At 32.9% G+C, this 20,623-nt stretch overlaps 2 protein-coding genes across 2 annotated transcripts; both read left to right on the forward strand.

Annotated features, from left to right (window-relative positions):
- Positions 1 to 114: 114 nt before the first annotated feature.
- LOC134238927 (uncharacterized) lies at positions 115 to 12,270 on the forward strand. The gene is made up of 8 exons (XM_062721043.1): positions 115 to 318; positions 752 to 862; positions 4,711 to 4,735; positions 5,172 to 5,371; positions 5,465 to 5,521; positions 7,405 to 7,503; positions 11,706 to 12,012; positions 12,156 to 12,270. Exons 1-8 carry the CDS (start codon positions 165 to 167, stop codon positions 12,268 to 12,270), a joined length of 1,068 nt encoding a protein of 355 aa, XP_062577027.1. The 5' UTR covers positions 115 to 164.
- Positions 12,271 to 13,061: 791 nt separating this feature from the next.
- Positions 13,062 to 14,818, forward strand: LOC134238914 (uncharacterized). Its single transcript, XM_062721032.1, has 2 exons — positions 13,062 to 13,081; positions 13,429 to 14,818. Exon 2 carries the CDS (start codon positions 13,437 to 13,439, stop codon positions 14,559 to 14,561), a length of 1,125 nt encoding a protein of 374 aa, XP_062577016.1. The 5' UTR covers positions 13,062 to 13,081; positions 13,429 to 13,436; the 3' UTR covers positions 14,562 to 14,818.
- The last annotated feature ends 5,805 nt before the right edge of the window (positions 14,819 to 20,623 follow it).

Raw genomic sequence — 20,623 nt, forward strand, 5'->3', positions numbered from 1 at the left:
ATTAATTTTACTTAAAAATATGAAATTATGATATCAGTATTGAGTAATGTTACATGTATGTAAAATAAAATTTTATCTTATCAGATTAATGATTTGCGTAAAATGTTACAACACACAGATAAAGATTAAACTAGTTTATTAGAATTTGATTAGCCTTTCTGAAGATGTCGTATATATCTGAGTGTCCAGTTACAGAAAGTGCGTGGAATCAGAGGTCAGTGGTCAAAGCCTGTTCACCACCAGGTAACTATCACTGTGTCAGGACCCAGGATGGTGGAATACGTGAACTATGTACACACCCTATCTGGATGCAAGCAGGTATATCAATACAGTCTACGTGTATGTCCTACAGTAAAGTTAAAGCATTTTAATTATATTTTTTTTCATGCATTTAAAATTTAAAGATTTGATATAAACTTGGATGATGGGTTTTAAAAGTCCTTCGTTTCTTTTGGGCATCACTAAAGTGAGTATGCGGATCTAAGTTTTCTGGGCAGGGGTACAAAGGCATAAGTAAAATTTAAAAGGAGATACGTCGAGTGTCTGAAAGAATTGCATGAGAACTGCTTTACGTGCTTTTTTAGTCGACCTTTTGCATGATATATCGAACGATTCTAAAAAAAAAAATCTTTTGAATTCAAACATTTTGAAGAAAGTGAGGAACAGTTAGATGGTTTGCTAAAAGATTCATGTAACATTTTTTTTCTCGATAGGTTCCCCATGCGTTTTATTGTTTTGGTTAACATTGTAGGAAAATGTCCCTATTATAACAAAGCCGGTAGACTGGATTCTAGTAACTGTCGACGGAGGAGAACGTTGAAGTGCCCTACAGCCGTGTACATATCAAACCAGGTCTTCAAGTGTAAGTACAGGCTTCTACTTGCTAAAAATATGTATATTTTATCTCTGAAGCAATAAACTGTGATCATAGATAAAAAGATAACCTAGCATAAATGCTGTGCTTAAAAATTCCTTCTCCTCTGCTTTCGTGTCTAACACCGTAGATTAGACTGAACATTGTTTTAAACTACAATGTCGTTTACTGGTCCATGTAAGAGATTTGTCCAGTCAAATCGTTGCAATGCTTTTTTTTTTCTAAATACCAAGATGTGTTTGTGAAACACTGATGCCCCCAGTATGGCAACATAGCGAAGGTTAAACTTTCTCAGATGCAAATTAAATATGTTGGTAGCCAAAGTAAAGTCTTTTCACAGGAAATATAGTAGTAAAATATATGAATGCCCTAGCACCACCTGTTCAAAAGTTATGCTTAAGGTGAAAGTATTTTTTAAAAGTAGGTCAAACTCCTAGATCAAGGTAAAAGGGCCAAAGTTGTTGGTTTTTAAAGAAAGGTCTTGTCTCAAGAATTACAAATTTGAAGGATGAGAGTCCTGACTTTAACCGTTAAAACGTTATGGCCAAGGTTAAAGTTTTCTAAAATTTGGTCAAACTCCAAGGTCAAAGAGTCAAAGTAATTGGTTTCTTAAGAAAGGTCTTGTCCCGAGGATTGCATATGTGAAGTATGAAAGACTAGCCCTTAATGTTAAAAAGTTATGAATGAGATTAAAGGTTTTTTTTTTAAAGTAGGTCATCCTCCTAGGTAAAGGTCAAAGGGTCAAAACTATTGAAATGCAATAACAGGGCTTGCCACAGAGAATACATATGATAAGTTCTAGCACCAACCGTTTAAATGTTATAGAGAAGTTAAAGTGTGGTACATTTTGTAAAAGTAGGTCAAACTCCAAGGTCAAAAGATCAATTTCGGTGGTACCGAAAGAAAGGTCTTGACATAAGAAATACACCTCTTAAATATGAAAGCCACGAACGCAAAAGTTATGGCAAGGTTAAAGTTATTGCTGACAAACAGACAGCCAAACAAACAGACGGACGGACAGACAGACGGACGGACAGGGCGAAAACTATAATTTATTATGTCCCCGAAACTTCCTTTACGGGGGGGGGGGGGCATAATAAAATAATGCGTGCAGGTAGCTGAGATATTCAGCAAATGTTTATTTGTCATATTTAATTCATTTTATTAAATTTAGATATGAACTATAATCAGGCAACAAGATTTTATCATGCTGTAATGTGTATGGGATATAAAATTTAAATTTTGTTTCCATTTCAATTTATTTAAATGTCCAAAGTTTAAGGCGATGTTCAAATCCTTTGAACAGTTTTTCATTCTAATTGTCACTCAATTATTTATATGTACTGAATTGACGACGTATTTTTCCGTTACTTCCCGATCCTGACAAGGAACACACGGCGGGTGTGACCGGTTAGCAGGGGATGCTCACTCCTCCATGGCACCTCTGATGTTTCGGAGGTCCATGTTTGCTCTGCTCCTATTTTGTTCTGTTTTATGGACTTTTCATCTTGAATGCTGTTCGTTATTTCCGTGGCCATGTGTTTCATTCTTTACATAAATCGCCTAAGAATGTATATCAAAGATATGATTTTTATTTGTGGAAAGAATAGTCTTTGATTAGAATCTGTAAATACACAAAAATAAATCAAAGACAAAGCTGTCGGCAACATACATGTGTCCGAAAATGTAAAATTTACACTAAAAGACATTCATTGTCACAAAATTTCATCATCACAACATTTCATGGAATTCTGAAGAGAAGATTTTTAAATTCATGGGATATTACACTTAACAATGATAGTTTACATTTCTTACTTTCAGATCACTTTTTGTTCCCCGCTTTCGCGAAAGCGAGGGGACATTAAATCTCATTCGTGTGTCCGTCTGTCCGTTTAGCTGTCCGTTCGTCACAAAAACTTTAACCTTGCTCATAACTTTTGATTTAGTGGAACTATGACTTTCATATTTCACATGTGTATTCCTTGTGACAAGACTTTTCATTGGGTACCACCAAATTTGACATTTTGACCATGACCTTGGAGTTTGACCCACTTTTACACAAAAATTCCAAACTTTTACTTTGGCCATAACTTTCGAATGGTAGGTACTAGGACTTTCATATTTCACATATGTATTTTTTGTGGCAAGATCTTTCATTGGATGCCAACAACTTTGACCTTTTGACCTTGAACTTGGCGATTTTTGTACTAATTTTCTTATGAAAAGACTCTCACCTTGACGATAACGTTTGAACGGTAAGGAATAAGGCTTCTGTACTAAACATATGTAATTCTTGTGAGAAAACCTTCATTGAATATCAAGAACTTTGACAGTTTTAACTACTTTTTTAAAACTTTAACCTTGGTCACAACTTTTGAATGGTAGTTACTGGGACTTTCATATTTCACATATGTATTCTTTGTAGCAAGACATTTTATTGAATGCCAATAACAATAATAAAGACATTTTGACCTTGACCTTGAGGATTTACGTACTTATGAAAAAAACATTAACCTTGACCATACCTTTGAACGGTAAGGGCTAAGGCTTTCGTACTTCACATATTTAATCCTTGTGAGAAGTCCTTTCATTGGATACCAAGAATTTTGAACCTTTGACCTTGAGTTTTAACTACTTTTTTAAAACTTTAACCTCGGTCACAACTTTTGAACGGTAGATACTAGGACTTTCATCTTTCACTTATGTATTTTTTGTGGCAAGACCTTTCACTGGATGCCAACAGGTTTGACCTTTTGACCTTGAAATGGGAGATTAACATAATTATGAAAAAACGTTAACCTTGACGATAACTTTTGAATGGTAAGGGCTAGGGCTTTTATACTTCAAATATATGTAATCCTTGTGAGAAGACCTTTTATTGGATACCAAAAACTTTAACCCTTTGGCTTTTTACTTTGGAGTTGACCTACTTTTAAAAAACTTTAACCTTGGCCATAACTTTTGAACGGTTAGCGTTAGGGGTTTCAATCTTCACATATGTATTACCTCTGACAAGACCTTTCTTAGGAAACCAACAACTCAGACCCTTTCACCTTGGAATTCGACCTACATTTCAAAGACTTATCCTCGACTATAACTTTTGAACAGGTGGTGCTAGGGATTTTGTATGTATCGATCGTATTTTTTGTGAGAAAAAAAACCTTCTTTGGGTAATAATATATTTATTTGCATTTAAGAAATTTTAATCTTCGTTTTGTTGCCATTCGGGGTCATCAGTGTTTAACAAACACATCTTGTTCCTTATTTTGAGAAGAGATAGGACTTTCATATATGACATGTGCATTACCTGTGACAAGATAATTCCCAACATGCTATGATTTCTTACATGTACCCCTTGACCTTCACGATTGACCTTATATTTCTAAATAAATGACATATCTTAGGGTGTTCATATTAGACACAATATGTCATAAAAATAACATCTCACCCACAAAGGCACCGAAAACGGGGGACCACAATTCTTTGAATTTGCTTCTTTGTATTATTTATAAAACCACCCTAGTATCCTTTGATCATTAAATCGTATTTTCAAACAACAAATTCGACAACATTATTGAAATTGAAATTCCATTTTACTATAAAATTCCTTGAACTCAAATTCTACTCTTCAGGTTGTTATATCTACACACTATTAACCTTTATTGAAAAGTATAATATACAATAAAATATGTTCAAATCATTATTGTAGCAAGACATTTCATTGAATGCCAACGTTTATTTCTTCAATTACTTTTTGTCCTAACCTTTTAAAGAATAAAAAATTAAGTTACTATAGATATTTCGGATTAAATTATTTGGACTTTTTTTTATTTCAGACCCATCATGTTTTCCTGAAAAAAGGTTGGTAAGAAAAAATTCAAAATATATGTGAATAAATATGTAAAAAATAAAAACTTCAAAGGAAATATAGTTGTTTAAGAATTCCAATCTGTGCATTACTAATTGATGTACTTATATTATTAAGTAAACAAACTAATTTTCTGCAACAGAAAAACAATTGATTGACTTTCTAATAAAGGATGGTGTTTTGGTTTGGTTTTTTGACGTAATCACACTGAAAAGGACTTCAAGTAAAAGTTAACAAGTCAAATTAATTTCGAGATTTCTTTCAAATTATGCTGAATAATAACTCATTGCTCATTTAAATAGAAAGAGTAATTTGACTACAATAATAAAATAATAAATAATAAAATATTGTAGCAAATTAAACATACCAGCAAAAGAGTAAACGATTGTTTTTATCATTTAGGCCTAAGTACATTTTCTTTAATTGAAGGGAAGTTACAACAGATCTAGATAAGTCACTACCAACTTCTTTTGTTCAACAAAACATTACATTACCTGTAAACCATGGCCCTGAAGAAAGTGGAGGGGATAATTCAGCACTAGCTGCATTGATACTCTTTGTCCTTCCTTTGGTGTTGGCCATTGTGATATTCTGGAAGAGAAAAGAAATATATATGTGGATCAACAACAGTTATGCATTTTTTATTTTTAAAGAAATTAGATATTCATATGAACATTCTACCAGTGTTATTGTTTTGCGATAACATCACGTTTTTTTAATAGAACAGAAAAGGCGGCAAAAAATGACAAGCAAGAAAGATTCTACGGATCTACCTCTAGGTAAGATCAAAGAAATCAAAAATACCTGACGGTATAAAAGTACAGGGTTTCCCATATATGGTAATATTTAAAATATCCTCCTAATTACAAAACTTGAACAATGCCTTTGGTATATGTTTTGTTTCATAATTAAATCTATTTCAACAACAAAACATTCTCACACATTTTCAAGTGCAATGCTACTGTGGGACGTGGAGACCCGTCCTTCGGATGAGACCGCATAAACCGAGGTCCCGTGTCGAAGTATGTGTTGGTACGAAAATGATCTCTCATTGCTCAATACCCGGAGTATAAGAAAAATTTGCAGCTCTCCACCGGTAAGTGGTGGCGTCTGCATATAGGTGAAAAATTCTCGAGAAGGACGTTAAACAACATACATCAATCAATCAAAGCAGTGTTTTAAAATAACATCAAGCTTTTCACAAAATTGCATTTCAATCTAAATGTATCGATAAAAGCGCGTGTGCTATTATTTTAAAACTGAAATTTTTATCAAGCCCAATCTTAGGCTACTGTTGCTGACATCAATATAAGGTCATCATTAAAAAAACAATAGCATTTTAAAAAAGATTTATTGTTGTTTTTTCATGCTTTAAATATCCATCAAATTTTGTAACCATAATCATGAATATCGTCCATATTATGACCAACCGAGCAAATATAAACAAGCTATCTTTATATGGAGGTATTCCTCTTATTTCGTCTGGTCAACAGAAAATGTAATGTTATGTATTCTCTTAAGATTCCATGATTGCAGATTTTTTTGATTGTTCTGTTCTAATTTTGTGTTATTTTCAAAGGTTAATTTTCAGATTGCAAATAATCATTGTTAGCTATTTTTCATGATAAGTGCCAGATTTGGTTTTTTATTGTTAATCAGGTTTGTCAAGTTGTTTTGTTTATTTAAGTATTATTTTCAGCGCCACCTACGATGCCTTATTGTTATTTCTTTTCGTCCTTTTTTATTTTTGTATTAAACATCTGAGATAAAGTGCTTTGGCATATTGATATACATTGTTATAAAAAATCTCGTTTTTGGACATATCAACTTCATTGTTTTGTTCGTTTTTGAAGGATATGAAGATAACGAACAGAATTCACTATCGAAGCCCACAAAACAACACAAAACAGGAGCATTATTCGCATGAATAACTTTCGTATTGAGCATCTTTGTAAAGAGGAGAACAAACTTATAACCAATTATAAATTGTTTTTCATGAAAATTTTCATTAGACATAGATATATCTATGTCTAATGAAAATTTGTAAGAAAAAAGTATGCAAATAGTGTGCGAGGCTTTAATGACCAGACAACTTTCTGCAAAAAAAAAATACTGGAATTTACGGATATGGGCTCAGTGGTCACTTTTCGTGTTGCGCTAATGTGATTTATAGATACACGTATATAAATTTATCACACTGAGCATCAACATTCGATCTTTTTACTCCTAATTTTGAAGAAACTATATAAATTTCATAGTGAGGATAGTGTCTCTTGCCAAACTGAAGCGTTTATGTGACATGAGTTTCTAGGTCAGATAAAAATGGCTGTAGCATGAAAACACAGGCAACCATCTAGCTGAGTCTTAAACCAAATGAGTCACAGTCTCGCTAAAGACCTTCGGTTAAGTATTATCACTAATTAAAGGCTATAAACTTTTTGGGAGAATGCTGTTATTTCTAATTCTTTTCTCATGAATAAAATCGAAAAATGCAGAAAAAGGCACTTAAACTATTTTTTTTTATTTGAAAGATTAAAAAAAATCCAAGTAAAGTTTCATCGATACGAACAATAAATATTTTAGAAAAACAGTACGACATAATTAACATGATAAACTGTGACTTGTTCAAGATAATCTCTAAGTGATTTCTTTTCCACTGCAGATAAAGAGAGGCACGATTATGATGGTGATATAGAAGAAGGTAACATAGAGAAAAAAACACTGCTAGATAATCCAGAGAAAACTATCAACGAAAATAAAGGTAAGAGTTATCCTTTTTAGTTAACCAGTGTAAACTCAGGCGACCTATTGCTATCTGTTTTCATCCGTCGTTGTGCGTCGTCCGTCGTGTGTTAACATTGGAATATTTTCAGTTTCTTCTCTGCAATTGCTCAACCAATTTTTGCACAAAGCGTCTATGGGTGAAAGGGAACAAAAATTGTGAATTTAATGGTCTCTGTCCCCCCCCCCCCACTCTAGGGCCTGAGGGGTGGGGCCAAAACCACTAAAATTACTGCAATCTTTAAAAATCTTCTTTACTCCTAGACATCAAGCAGTCAAACTGTTGGCATGATTGTAATCACATTGAGTCCTCTTCCTAAATTATGAATTCATGGCCCCAGGGTTGGGGTTCTAGTGCTAGGGTGGGCCAAATATATTGAAAATGCATTACTTCTTTAAAAATCTTCTCTGCTCCTTGGCATTAAATTAACTTAAAAAAAGTACATAGTTACATGTACTAGGATGTTGAATAAGACTGCCTCTTCCAAAATTGTAAATTTTATGCCCCAGGGTCAATGGTTCTAGTGTTAGGGAGGGGCTCTATTATTCTCGATTATATAGTGAAATTGCATAAGTAGGGTGGTACTTAGTCTGAAAATAGATTAATATACTTGGCCCCAGGGTCAGTGGTTTCTGTGGGGAGGGGTACATAACTAGTGGTTATAAAGTAGAAATGCATTTTCTCGTTGTTACTCTGATATACCTCTGGGTATTTTAAGTAACCAAAGTAAGCATGCTAAGTGTATAATAATGACCAACAAGAGACGTATATTGACGCAAGCGTCAAAAATCGGCCGCAAACCAAGTGGTCCTTTCAATGAAGCAAGCAGATACTGGAATGCTTGATGTGTTAAAAATATCTATTTATCTGTTAATTAATATATATCCCTATGACATTGAACATTTGCATGCAACATTACAGGATTTTCTTCCATACATAATGTACATTACTACATGTATAAGCAAACTACTAACTCATAGTCCTCTGCGTCTCCGTGCACAATTTGGTATGAACCAACTCTCGGAAGTTTGATGTTTTTAAAGTAAAGATATATACCGGTTGTTTTATTTTAATAAAAACGCAACAAATATGTGGGGCTTTTCGCTCGCCATCAGAGGATGCTATCCCCCCCCCCCACTCTCTATAGATCCGCCACTACATTTCTCCTATTTTGTGAGATGTGGCGGGAAAAGGCTTGGCATACTGTAAAACGCGCTTAATCCTTGTCTCTTGGAGCAAAATCTCGTAATACCGTATTCTGACTGATAATGAATTGTTATTTAATCATTTGTAAATTTTCTTTCGGAAATGTATATATATTCATGGCATTTTAAAATATATTCAACAAATCCTGTTAAAATAGAGAAGGTAAAATTGTTTACACTTGTATACTGTATAACGCGGTCTTTGCTTTAGACCATGTCCAACACGTGTGCTTATTTTGGTCTCCGCACCTCAGTTATGTTAGATTTTGTCAATCAGGATTGGATAAAACAATTACCCCATATTTACAAAATTGTAATTTTATGATTTTTGTGCGTATTTTGTAAAATATTTAAATACTCTCTTTTAATATTCTATTATATGAATGTTAAAAAATATTTTTTATTTAAACTGTTTTGAGTTTAACTCCGCAGAAACGCACAACGACTTCAAACTTTCATATCATATAACCGACCGCCTCCTGGCGGCCGGTAACAATGGTACCTCTTTCAAAATTGTGAATTTCAATTGCTGGAAAGTTGTTACATAATACTCATGTGACCTACAAGGCCCTTGGGCCTCTTGTTGTATTCATACATGTATGAGACAGAATTTGAAAGTACTTGCTCTGGCCTGCAATTCGACATTTAGATATAACGACAAGGTTCTTATTTGAAAAGAGTTTCCTCCATTCATAAGTTGACACGTTATATCCCAGAGATACATAAGAGCATGCTCTACATAAGAACAGTTTCAGCACAAGATTTTTATATATTTTGTTTTCATGAATATTCTCTTTAGAGACGTGAACATCGTTGGCGAAAGTCTGTCCAATTCTCTACAGACACATTCGTGTATATCTGATAAGGCATCAGGACATGTCTGTAGAGCACAGCTGTTTGACATGTCAATTAAAAGGACAGAAAAAACCTCCCAACAAGTAACTGTTTAGGAGTACTTAGTGTAAGGCATATCAAATTTGTTTATTTTCTGACAGTGTAATTATTTTTTTTCTGTTGAAATTGTTGAGATCAAAAATTCATTGAATGTGATATCCTGAAAGACATTTGGTTCGGTTTTTTTTCTTCATTCCTAAACAGGAGTTTTAAACAAATATGTCAGATTTAGATGTGATGTCATAGATTGATTGATTGTATGTTGTTTAACGTCCCATTCGAGAATTTTTCATTCATGTAAAAACGTCACCATATACCGCTGAAGGGCTTCAAATTTAGACCTTTACTCAGCACTCGGGGCATTAAGCAGTAAGGTATATTTATCGTGCAAACACCTGCCGTGATAACGGACTTTTTGTTTTTAAGGTCTTTTCCGCAGGACCCGCAACTTTCACTTCAAGTGCCGAGCGCAAGACGAAGAAACAGTTGCTGCACATTTTTTATTGACTTAGGTCAGTTGCGGTCAAGATTCAAACTCACGACCTCCCGATCACGGAGCGAGCGCTCTATCGATATCGACTGAGCTACCGTGAAGGTGTGATGTCACAGAACAATCCTGTGAAAATTCAAAGAATTGCGAGGAGATTTTTCGACAGTAAATGTTGATAGACTGTATGTTTTTGAGAATTTTTCACTCAAAAAGAGACGTCACCATAAACCGGTGAAGGGCTTCAAATTTTGATCTTTACTCGGCTCTCATGGTCATTAATTGAGCAATGAGGGTTCTTTAACGTACCAACGCCTGCCGTGACACAGGACCTCGAAGAATCCGCAGCTTGACATCGATTTGCGAAGTAAACACTGAATAATTTGAAAATATTTACTTTTTTCTAAATGAAAAGTGTGATATGCAAATTTTATTAAATTGTCGAACAATATATGAAATATGTGTGGATAGCAAACATGTTTAAGTTCGAAAGTCCATTCAAAAGTACATTCAAACAAAACTGATCATGAGCAGAACAAACACAAAACTCTTAAACATCAGAGATGGGATCAGGCACCATGGAGAAGAGACCATCATCTTTTGACCAATCAAACACGCCGTTTGCTCCTTGTCATGATCGGAAAATAACGGGAACATTCTTTGTCAATTCAGTGTTTAGTATGAAAAACATCAGTCAGTATTTAACTCAATGATAAATTGTATTTGTATTTAAATTATATTTAAGTCATTAATTATGTTTTTGGATTAAAGATTCAGTGTTATCTCCAAACTTCCCATCTTGAAAAAAGAATTCTATTCGGATGCTGTATACGACGAGTTGGATACAGAGATTAGCTACGAAGAAATATGCACAGCAATTAAAAAGTTAAAAACAAATAAAAGTTGTGGAGAAGATTGTATTGTTAACGAACTGTTTATGAAATGCCGCGACGAATTGCTCCCGCTGCTACATAAACTCTTTAATAATATTTTTAACTCTGGTTTTTACCCTGAATCATGGTCAAAATGTTTCATTACTCCATTGTTTAAAAAAGGAGATAAGAATGATGTTAACAATTATCATGGTATATCTATTGTAAGCTGTTTTGGTAAATTATTTACAAGTGTTCTAAACAATAGGATACTGGAATGGGAGCACTCCTATGATATATTGACAGATGCACAATTTGGGTTTCGTAAAGGAATGTCAACAACTGATGCTATTTTTGTTCTGCAATCGCTTATAAATAAGTACCTTTCTATAAAGAAAAGATTATATTGCTGTTTTGTTGACTTTCAAAAAGCATTCGATTCTGTTGATAGGATAAAATTATGGCAAAAATTATTTCATTTAGGCATCCAAGGTAAAATGTTAAAGATAATCAAATCCTTATACAATAATGTTAAAAGTTGTGTTAAATACAATGGTTTCCTCAGTGATTACTTCCACAATGATATAGGTTTAATGCAAGGGGAAACATTATCACCAATATTATTTTCATTATATGTAAATGATTTCGAGGTTGGTTTTATATCAGATAACTGTCCATATATTGATTTACAGATGTTAAATTTATTCATACTTATGTATGCAGACGACATGGTTATTTTTGCTGAATCTCCAGAAGGCTTACAAAAAATGTTAAACACACTGTACAATTATACTGAAGAATGGAGCCTTTCTGTTAATGTAACAAAAACAAAGATTGTTGTCTTTAGAAATGGTGGTAAATTACGCAATAACGAATCCTGGTTCTACAATAATGCTGAATTAGAAATTGTGAATGAATTTAAATATCTAGATATGTTATTTAACTTTAATGGGAAATTTTTAAAAACGCAGAAGCATGCTGCTGAACAAGGAAGAAAAGCTATGTTTGCTATTTCAAGTAAATTAAAGAGGTATGAATTTAATGTAGAAACTCTATGTTCAATTTTTGATACATATGTATGTAGCGTGTTACTTTATGGAACTGAGATATGGGGTTTTCATAGATGTTCTGACGTAGAAAAGGTACATTTAAATTTCTGTAAAAATACTCTAGGTGTGGGGAAGAAAACCTCAATCAGTTTGATTTATTCAGAGCTCGGGCGTTTTCCATTAGCAGTTACAATGAAATTAAGAATTTTCAAATATTGGATCAAACTGAGAACAACTGAAAATTGCATTCTTAAGTCCTGTTATGAAAGCATGGTATTACATAATGACAAATGGATTTTACAAATTAAAAAAGAATTGTCCCTCTTAAGTCTAGGTCAACTTTGGACAGAAGATAATTTAAATGATAGATCTTATCTCATTATAAAACAACGACTGTTAGATGTTTCTAGGCAAGCTATATTAGAAAATATATCAAACTCTTCAAAGTGTAATTTATATCAACATTTATTTGACAATTTCTGTTTGCAATGGTATTTAACAAAACCTATTGACAAAAAATTAAGACAGCTATTAACAAAATTCAGGTTATCCAATCACACGTTGAATATTGAAACAGGTCGACACCATAACGTACCTAAAAATAACAGATTATGTACATGTTGTAATCTCCATGATATAGAAGATGAATTTCATTTTATTTTGAAATGTCCATTGTATATTGATATAAGAAAGAAATTTTTGAAAAAGTATTATTATACTAGGCCTAGTGTCTTTAAATTAATTCAGCTGTTAAGTTCTCACAATATTAAAGATCTCGTAAATTTGGGCAAATTTTTGAACGAAGCAACAATGTTAAGAAAAAATAAAATTGATGTATAGAATTATTCCCATGTATGTGTTCTTTACGTTCACTCTCTCTGTATGTTTTTTCTTTTTGTTATTATCATGTTTGTTGTATAACTCTGATGGGCCAGTTGGCTTAAAGAAATAAAGAAACTGAAACTGAAACCATCATTAATCATTATATTGTGTCACTTACAGGAACAGTGCCTTCTCCTTTAAATGAAAGTCAACAATTGGAAAAGAAACGTATGTACATATATCAAACGAATGGAAAAAAATAAATTCATAAATTTATGAATATTGAATTTTATGAAAATCCTTGTTACACTGAAATTTTATGAAAAAAATGTTATCTTTATGTTAAAATTTAAAGCCTTTGTGTAGTGATTATTTTTAAAGAGGTTAATCCATTGTTTTGTTTAGGAAAGTATATTTCTTTTTTAAATCTATTCGTGCAATGTCTAATATTACAAAACTTGATTAATCCTTCCATGCAAGCATTTCTTTCTTCAAAATTTTCATTACTTTTGATAGATTTTGATTGTTTTTTTATTTCTCATCCAATCAACAAACACGTCATTGATAATTCACAGAAAACCATATGCATTTGGATATTCCAAAGTTGTCTTTCGTAGACAGCATAGCGAAAGAATTGAAAACCAAGGAACTTGTGATCATAACTGGATTGCCAGGAAGTGGGAAGACCGAACTCGCTCACCAAATTGTGCAGGCATTGACGAACATAATTACAACAAAAGAAAAACTGGCAAATTTTCAACATATTCATGATTTGAAAAATCTTGACTTTGTAATAAATGAGGATAAAATGATATTTCTCATTCTTGATCATTGCATTAAAAGCTGGTTCAATAAAACTGTTATTGATGATATGTTCAAGAAACTAAAATCATCGACCAAGAAGACAAAAGGCATGGTACATGCATTGGTGTGTGTCCCAGACATTCTACTTGAGGCTTTTAAATCATCACTTAAATCCAGCTCTTTTAAAAATGTAATCTATGATTTAAAAGATGGTAATATTTATAAAGATGAGGATTGGAAGGTAATATTTGATTCTCATTTGAAGAGTAAGAACGAAATGATGAAGAGCCTAAAATACCAAAAGACTGACATCGATGCATGGAGGCAATCTTTCATCGAAATCCAAGCTGGAGATATTGGAAAACCGACATTGGCAAAGCTTCTCTTTGAGGATGCAAGAAATTTTCAAAATGTTTCGAATTTTCTTCAAAATACTCACGAGTGCATTATGAATAGAATCAGTGCTCTCTCTGAATCGACTTGTGTCTCTGAAAGACGCCACTTTGTTGTTTTAGTCATGCTTATGCTAAATAATGGTAAATTAAATACTGACGAGCTGAACAAGGACGCTTTGGCAGATATATGCAAATCTTTTGATGTTGAAGATGTGAATCTGTTCGAGCAGCTCGAGTATCCGGAAATTGGACAAAATGCTAAAATGGTGACCGTGCATTGCAGAGAAACAGTTCGTGTGACGTTTGATGTTCTTTGGAAGAAAAGAAAAGATTTAGTTTTCAAATACTGTGACGATACGGTATTCCTAGAACTCGTGTCATTAACTGAAGGAATGACAGATCAAGAACTCATCGCCTTGAATGATCGTTTCCAGTCTATTTTCCGGTCTATGAAAGGAAAGTTCCATGTAGAGGATCATAATGTTGCTTCAAAATTATTGAGGAAGTAGAAAAGATAGCAATGCAACAAAATGCAGACCTGAATGAATAAACATATGGTTTCAATAAAAATCAACAAACATAGCAGGTATATCAAAATATTTAAAGAAGGGTGTCTCGCTTCTGGCGATTAACATTTGAAGAAAAATATGTGATTTATCTTATTTTTATCACTTTTGAAAATAAATTGCATAAATACTTCTTGATATGTTTTCTTGTTGGACATAAGGTATTCATAAATGCAATTTATGTGATAAATTATTTTATTACGACGAGTTTCCATGATTTTCATTTCTCACCCTTGGTGAGCCTCATATTTTGTTTAGTCAGTAACCCATATTTAGCCTCTCAACTTTCCTTTGATTTCATTGGCTAAGAGATAGCTGCCTTTCTGTATTAGCCTAAGCCTGGAGGAGAATATTTTTTTTTGGTGAATTTTTAACCAGTTGAACAGCATTTTAGAACATTTTATTTTGCTTTTAAAATTTATTATTATGATTTTGTAACGTAACTTAAACCTCTATGTGATCAATTAGACTAAAATAAAGCAGAAGAAAGACTTCTATAAACAATCCAATATACAGTTTTATATAAGAAATCATTATTTTACAGGATGACAATAATGTAATTTAGATTGCCTAATTTAAATTACATTCTATATTCTTTAGAACATCCAAGTACATGTATGAAACAAATGTAGCAGACTTTGGAAAAAAAATTATTGTCGTACTTTCGACTTGCTAAATACGCTATGAACGTAGGTCTTTCCGTTGACAGTTGACCAGTGAATTAACATGAATTACCCTTTAATCTATAAGTATTAAATTTTGGATGAATAAGATAAGTATATATGATAGATTGATTGATTGAATATAGTTTATGGTCCCATTTTTTTCACTCATACGGAGACATCACCGTATGCCGGTGAATTGCTTCAAATTTAGACATACACTCGGCACTTAGGACGATTGAGCAGTGAGGGTTCTTTATCGTGCCAACGTCTACTGTGACACGGAACCTACGTTTTTAAGGTCAAATCCGAAAAAACCGGTGACATTCACTTCTAGTGCCGAAGGAACAGTCACTACCTATGTTTACCTCTTAGGTTTGACGCGGCCCCGCGAACGAGAATCGAACCCGGGCTTCCCGATCACGAAGCGATAGCTCTACCACTAGGCTACCGTGACCGGTATACGTGATGGATAACTCTTCACAAGTACCATGAACTTTGGTACGCGCAATGGAAGGGACTAAATCGTAAAGACGAAATATATAAACTACAAAATTCAGCTCAAAAGTTATATATTTAACTATTTATTACAGTGTAGTGTAATGGAAATCAGTAATTTATTCTGAAGACGACAAAAGCTTAGAAAATTGATGGAGATTAAGGGGAAAAAACGTGACACGTTTTTAATTTAAAATCTGCAGTTAAGAAATGATTTACAATATATTAAAACAGTTTTATGTGAAAATTGCAGATGTAAAGGTAATTTTATCAGTAATATTTCAACTTTGTAACTGTCAAACATTACAAACTACATACTTCTGGACATTTTAGAAATTGTAAAAGTCGTGCTGATCCAATGTCGTCTCCTCCGATACAGATTTGACATCGTATATCGTTGATCAATCAGTTGAAATATTCTAAATTTAAAAAATTGAAATTTAGCAGAGATATATTTAAGGAACAATGTTCAAGGTATAATAATCTCCCGTGTATCTAATCAGATAAAATTATGTATATAATAAAGCATAACAAGAGATAAAGTGCACCTTATCAAAACATTTAATAAGCCCCATTGAATATGTCGTATATATCTGAGTGTCCAGTTACAGAAAGTGCGTGGAATCAGAGGTCAGTGGTCAAAGCCTGTTCACCACCAGACAACTATCACTGTGTAAGGACCCAGGACGATGGAATACGTGAGCTATGTACACACCCTATCTGGATACATACAGGTATATCTATCATACATTGTTTCTCTTTCTTTAAGTTATACACGCTATATGAACGTCGATTATTGTGTGAAAAAAAAATGATTTAATGATTTGAAACACTTGAAGTTTAATGTAAAAAATCATACTTTCCACACAATTTTACAATAGAAGTCGTTATAACAACACAATTAAGCAATATCTGCAATTAAGAATTCAGTCTTTTCATGAATATTGATGAAGGTAGTGCGTAAACTGTAGGCCTAAATATAAACACGCATTGTTACAAAGCAAAATGTAATAACAACGCGAAATGTAATAAACATGGATTATTACATTTTGCGTTATTACATTTTTCGTCGAAATCAACGCAGAATGTAATAACGCAAAATGTAACAACATACTTTTGAGGAGTATTACATTTCGCGTTATTACATTTTGCGTCGAGATCAACGCAATATGTAATAACACGATTTTTGGATTATTACATTTTGCGTTCTTACATTTTGCGTCGAGATTTAAGCAAAAAGCAAGAACGCAAAATGTAATTACACACTCTTTGGTCAGCCAGATTGAGTACAATATTTTACAATTTAATAGAGTAGTGGCCGATGAAGAAGAAATAAAACAAAAGGGAAAAAAAAGATATAGGTAATTTCTTACAAATAATGAATTTCATAATATATTGATTTCATAAGCTACATGTAATTTAAAATCAGTTTAATAAATTTATTCAAATTATAGGTGTTGCAAATTAGAAACGCGCGTGTGTAGATGAGGTTGTTGGGGGTATTGACCAGTGGTACTTTTGTTTTTTTATAGACAAATATACATCGGAAGGGGTTTATTGAAAATCGTGATACCATACTGTTCCATGCAAATCACCAGCATTGCAGACAAGCAAAAACACACACCCCTCTCTCTCCATCCAATAATAAAATGGATTGTTTCTGCATGTCCATTGTAATACAATGACAAACATACTAAGTAAACACCCCACCCTATCCCTGCCCTTCCACACTTGACACATATATAGATTTCTTTAACCAATGTACACATGCCAAACGTGCATATCAAGAGCTAATAATGAACCTATGATTCATCTTTGGTAATTAAATAAATTATGTGTTATTGGTTAGAAATTACATAAGACTATCAAAAATATGCCAATCAACGTTAAATTAACGCTTTATAATTTAGCACAGTGTATTCAATATAACTAAAGTCAGAGTCAGAAAAACGATAAATTTTGATGTGCTTATGTCTGTAGAAGCCCTAACGTTGGTCTCATTGTTTTAGTTCTGAATAATTTGTACAGCGTGTTTCCCATGTTAGTTATATGCATATTTTGAATCAATTTTATGATCTTTTTTGTTAAACGCAATCAAAAAAAAATTGTATTTTGTTTTATTGTATATTGTTTTATTAAATTTTGCGTTATCTTCAGCGCAAAAATAAAATAACGCAAAATGTAACAACGAAAAAGCACGTTATTACATTTTGCGTTGATCTCGACACAAAATGTAATAATCTAAAAATCGTGTTATTACATTTTGCGTTATTACATGTTGCGTTGATCTCGACGCAAAATGTAATAACGCAAAATATAATAATCCATGTTTATTACATTTCGCGTTGCCATTACATTTCGCGTTGTAACAAGCATGTCAACAGGAAAATCACAGACAACGAGGTATATTGCATTTTGACAACGATTATTAATAAAAGGTTAATATGCGTCATAACAGATTAGATGGTTGATACTGATTACATTAAAAGATAAGTATCATTAAAAGTAAGACGCTTGCCATCCATGTCAAAAGTGAGTTGTATCTCAAACGGCCTACCTCGATTTCTTGACGCCATGTCTGTTTATCAATCTAAAAGTAGCGACGCGTCACATGATAGATTTATTTAAATATAGCAATTTCTCTCCTAGCAGGATTATAAATAATTATAATTTGATAACTTTATAACGCATTTAAATTTAATCGTGTAATTTATAGTATTTTCGTAACTTTTATTGGTAAACAAAATATTTAAATTTCCAACCGTATTTAAAGTGGCGCAAGTTGTAGCGTGTATCACGTTAACTAATGTATTCTTAATGGGTGTCTTTACAATTTTTGTCTTATAATAAGTAGCTCTTCATATTGTAGGCATTAGATTAAGTTATTGGAAGATAGCGAACATGGCCAAAATCAAAATAAAAGTTAAGAAGCATAGTGCGCGATTTTTATATTTACCCTTTTCATTCTTTCTTCTTAGATTCGTTGTTTACTTTATAAAAAAGAAAAAAAATATTACACTCTTGTTTAGATCTCTAAGGTTTACAATAAAATCTATATTTGAAACTGATACGGGTCCTCCATCATTTGATGATCATCTTTATGAGTAGCAAATATTCAAGGTATTACCAGCTAGCATTTTCGCACAAATTGTTATCTACAAAAGTTTGATTCAAATTCAATGATTGTGCTTATAAATTTATGTATACAACATAAGATGATGGATGTCTAACACAATGAATTTGTCTCCAAGATAAAAATACGAACGTACTATGACACAGACGATCTGGTTTGTAGCCCATTCCTAGTATAAACATGACTTAAAATAAAATTAATATGCTGCAATGACAAAAATTAAAAAAAAAAGACAAAAAAAAAAAAAAAAAAAAACACATAACGGATCATAAACTTTGATTGATCAGTATATAAAAATGTAATGTTAAGATCAATTCTTTTAAAAAAAAAGTTTGCTTGCCTTCTACCGATTCAAGATGAAAAACTTTGGTAGGTAGGGAGGTGAGAAAAAATTATCAGAAAATTTAAAATTCAATGCCAATTTTTAAAATCTATCTTTCAGAATACATAAAAAATAATTGCTTCCTGGAGGCTAAATAGGTTTTTATTCGCGCAATATATGGGGCCGGTCAAGAGGGCAACCAAACATCCTTTTGAAGATGGACTTAACCCTGATATTTTAAAATATGATTTATACTTATACCACTACCCCCCTTCTTAAAGAGAAAATTATTATTTAAATGTTCCTAACAGCTAAAATGAATTTAATTTACCATCTATCTTCTAGATTCCTAAACTTTATAAAAATTTTTACAACCAGATATCTAGTGGGATACAATGAATGTTCTTCTGGTGTTCTTCCAAGCCGCTTTTGTTGACTCCCCACTAAAATATTAACAGTAGTGAAGGAGACACTTCAGGAACACTGCAAATATATACTGGAGAAGTGGTGTAATGAAACATATGGAGATAACAAACAGTATTCAAGATCAAAGGTCCATAAAACAATACAAAACACGAGCAGAGCAATAACAAACAGTATTCAAGATCAAAGGTCCATAAAACAATACAAAACACGAGCAGAGCAAACACGGACCTCCGAAAGAGGTGGGATCAGGGGCCATGGAGGGGTGAGCATCCCCTGCTGACCGGTCACACCCGCCGTGTGCTCCTTGTCATGTTCAGTGTATAAATAATCGATTAACAATAAGTATGAAAAACGTCAGTCAGCATTTGACTCAATGATAAATTGTATTTGCTGACAAGGTCATTGCATCGACCATAGAACTTACGAAAGGATGACTTAAAACGAGACAGCTGAATTCTTGTTTCATCAACTTGTTTGTCAATAATTTACCTCGTTTAAGAAATTGTTCATACGCAGACGATGCTCTTGCGTATTGAATCAACTGAGATGTATAAACTCCGTATGCAGGTGATGAAGGTATATTGCTGCATACGTAAGGGAAGTTGATGATAGAAAAGTTTAAGACATCACGTTATCATAGAGCTTGGTTGTTAGATTACCATTAATGTCTTTTTCAGGTAAAATATCCAAATATGAAATAGATGTGTCAGACTCTGTAGAATCTTTTTTCTCAAGCTCACTAGGATATATCGTATCGACATAAGAATGGAAATTACCATTGTTAATTGACACTACGTCGTCGATATATCGAGTTGAAGGCCACAGCAAGTGTTTTCTTCTTTTTGTACAAATTCTGCTTCATAGGAATACAAAAACAGGTCTGCTTATATGGGGGCGCAATTGTTATCCATGGAAATTCCAATAGATTGTTGGAAGATCTGGTCTCCAAAAACGACATAGATAT

Source organism: Saccostrea cucullata, unplaced genomic scaffold (genome assembly GCF_032062105.1).
Source record: "Saccostrea cucullata isolate Sc308-1 unplaced genomic scaffold, CSIRO_AGI_Scuc_v1 ctg383, whole genome shotgun sequence".
NCBI classification, from domain to species: Eukaryota; Metazoa; Mollusca; class Bivalvia; order Ostreida; family Ostreidae; genus Saccostrea; species Saccostrea cuccullata.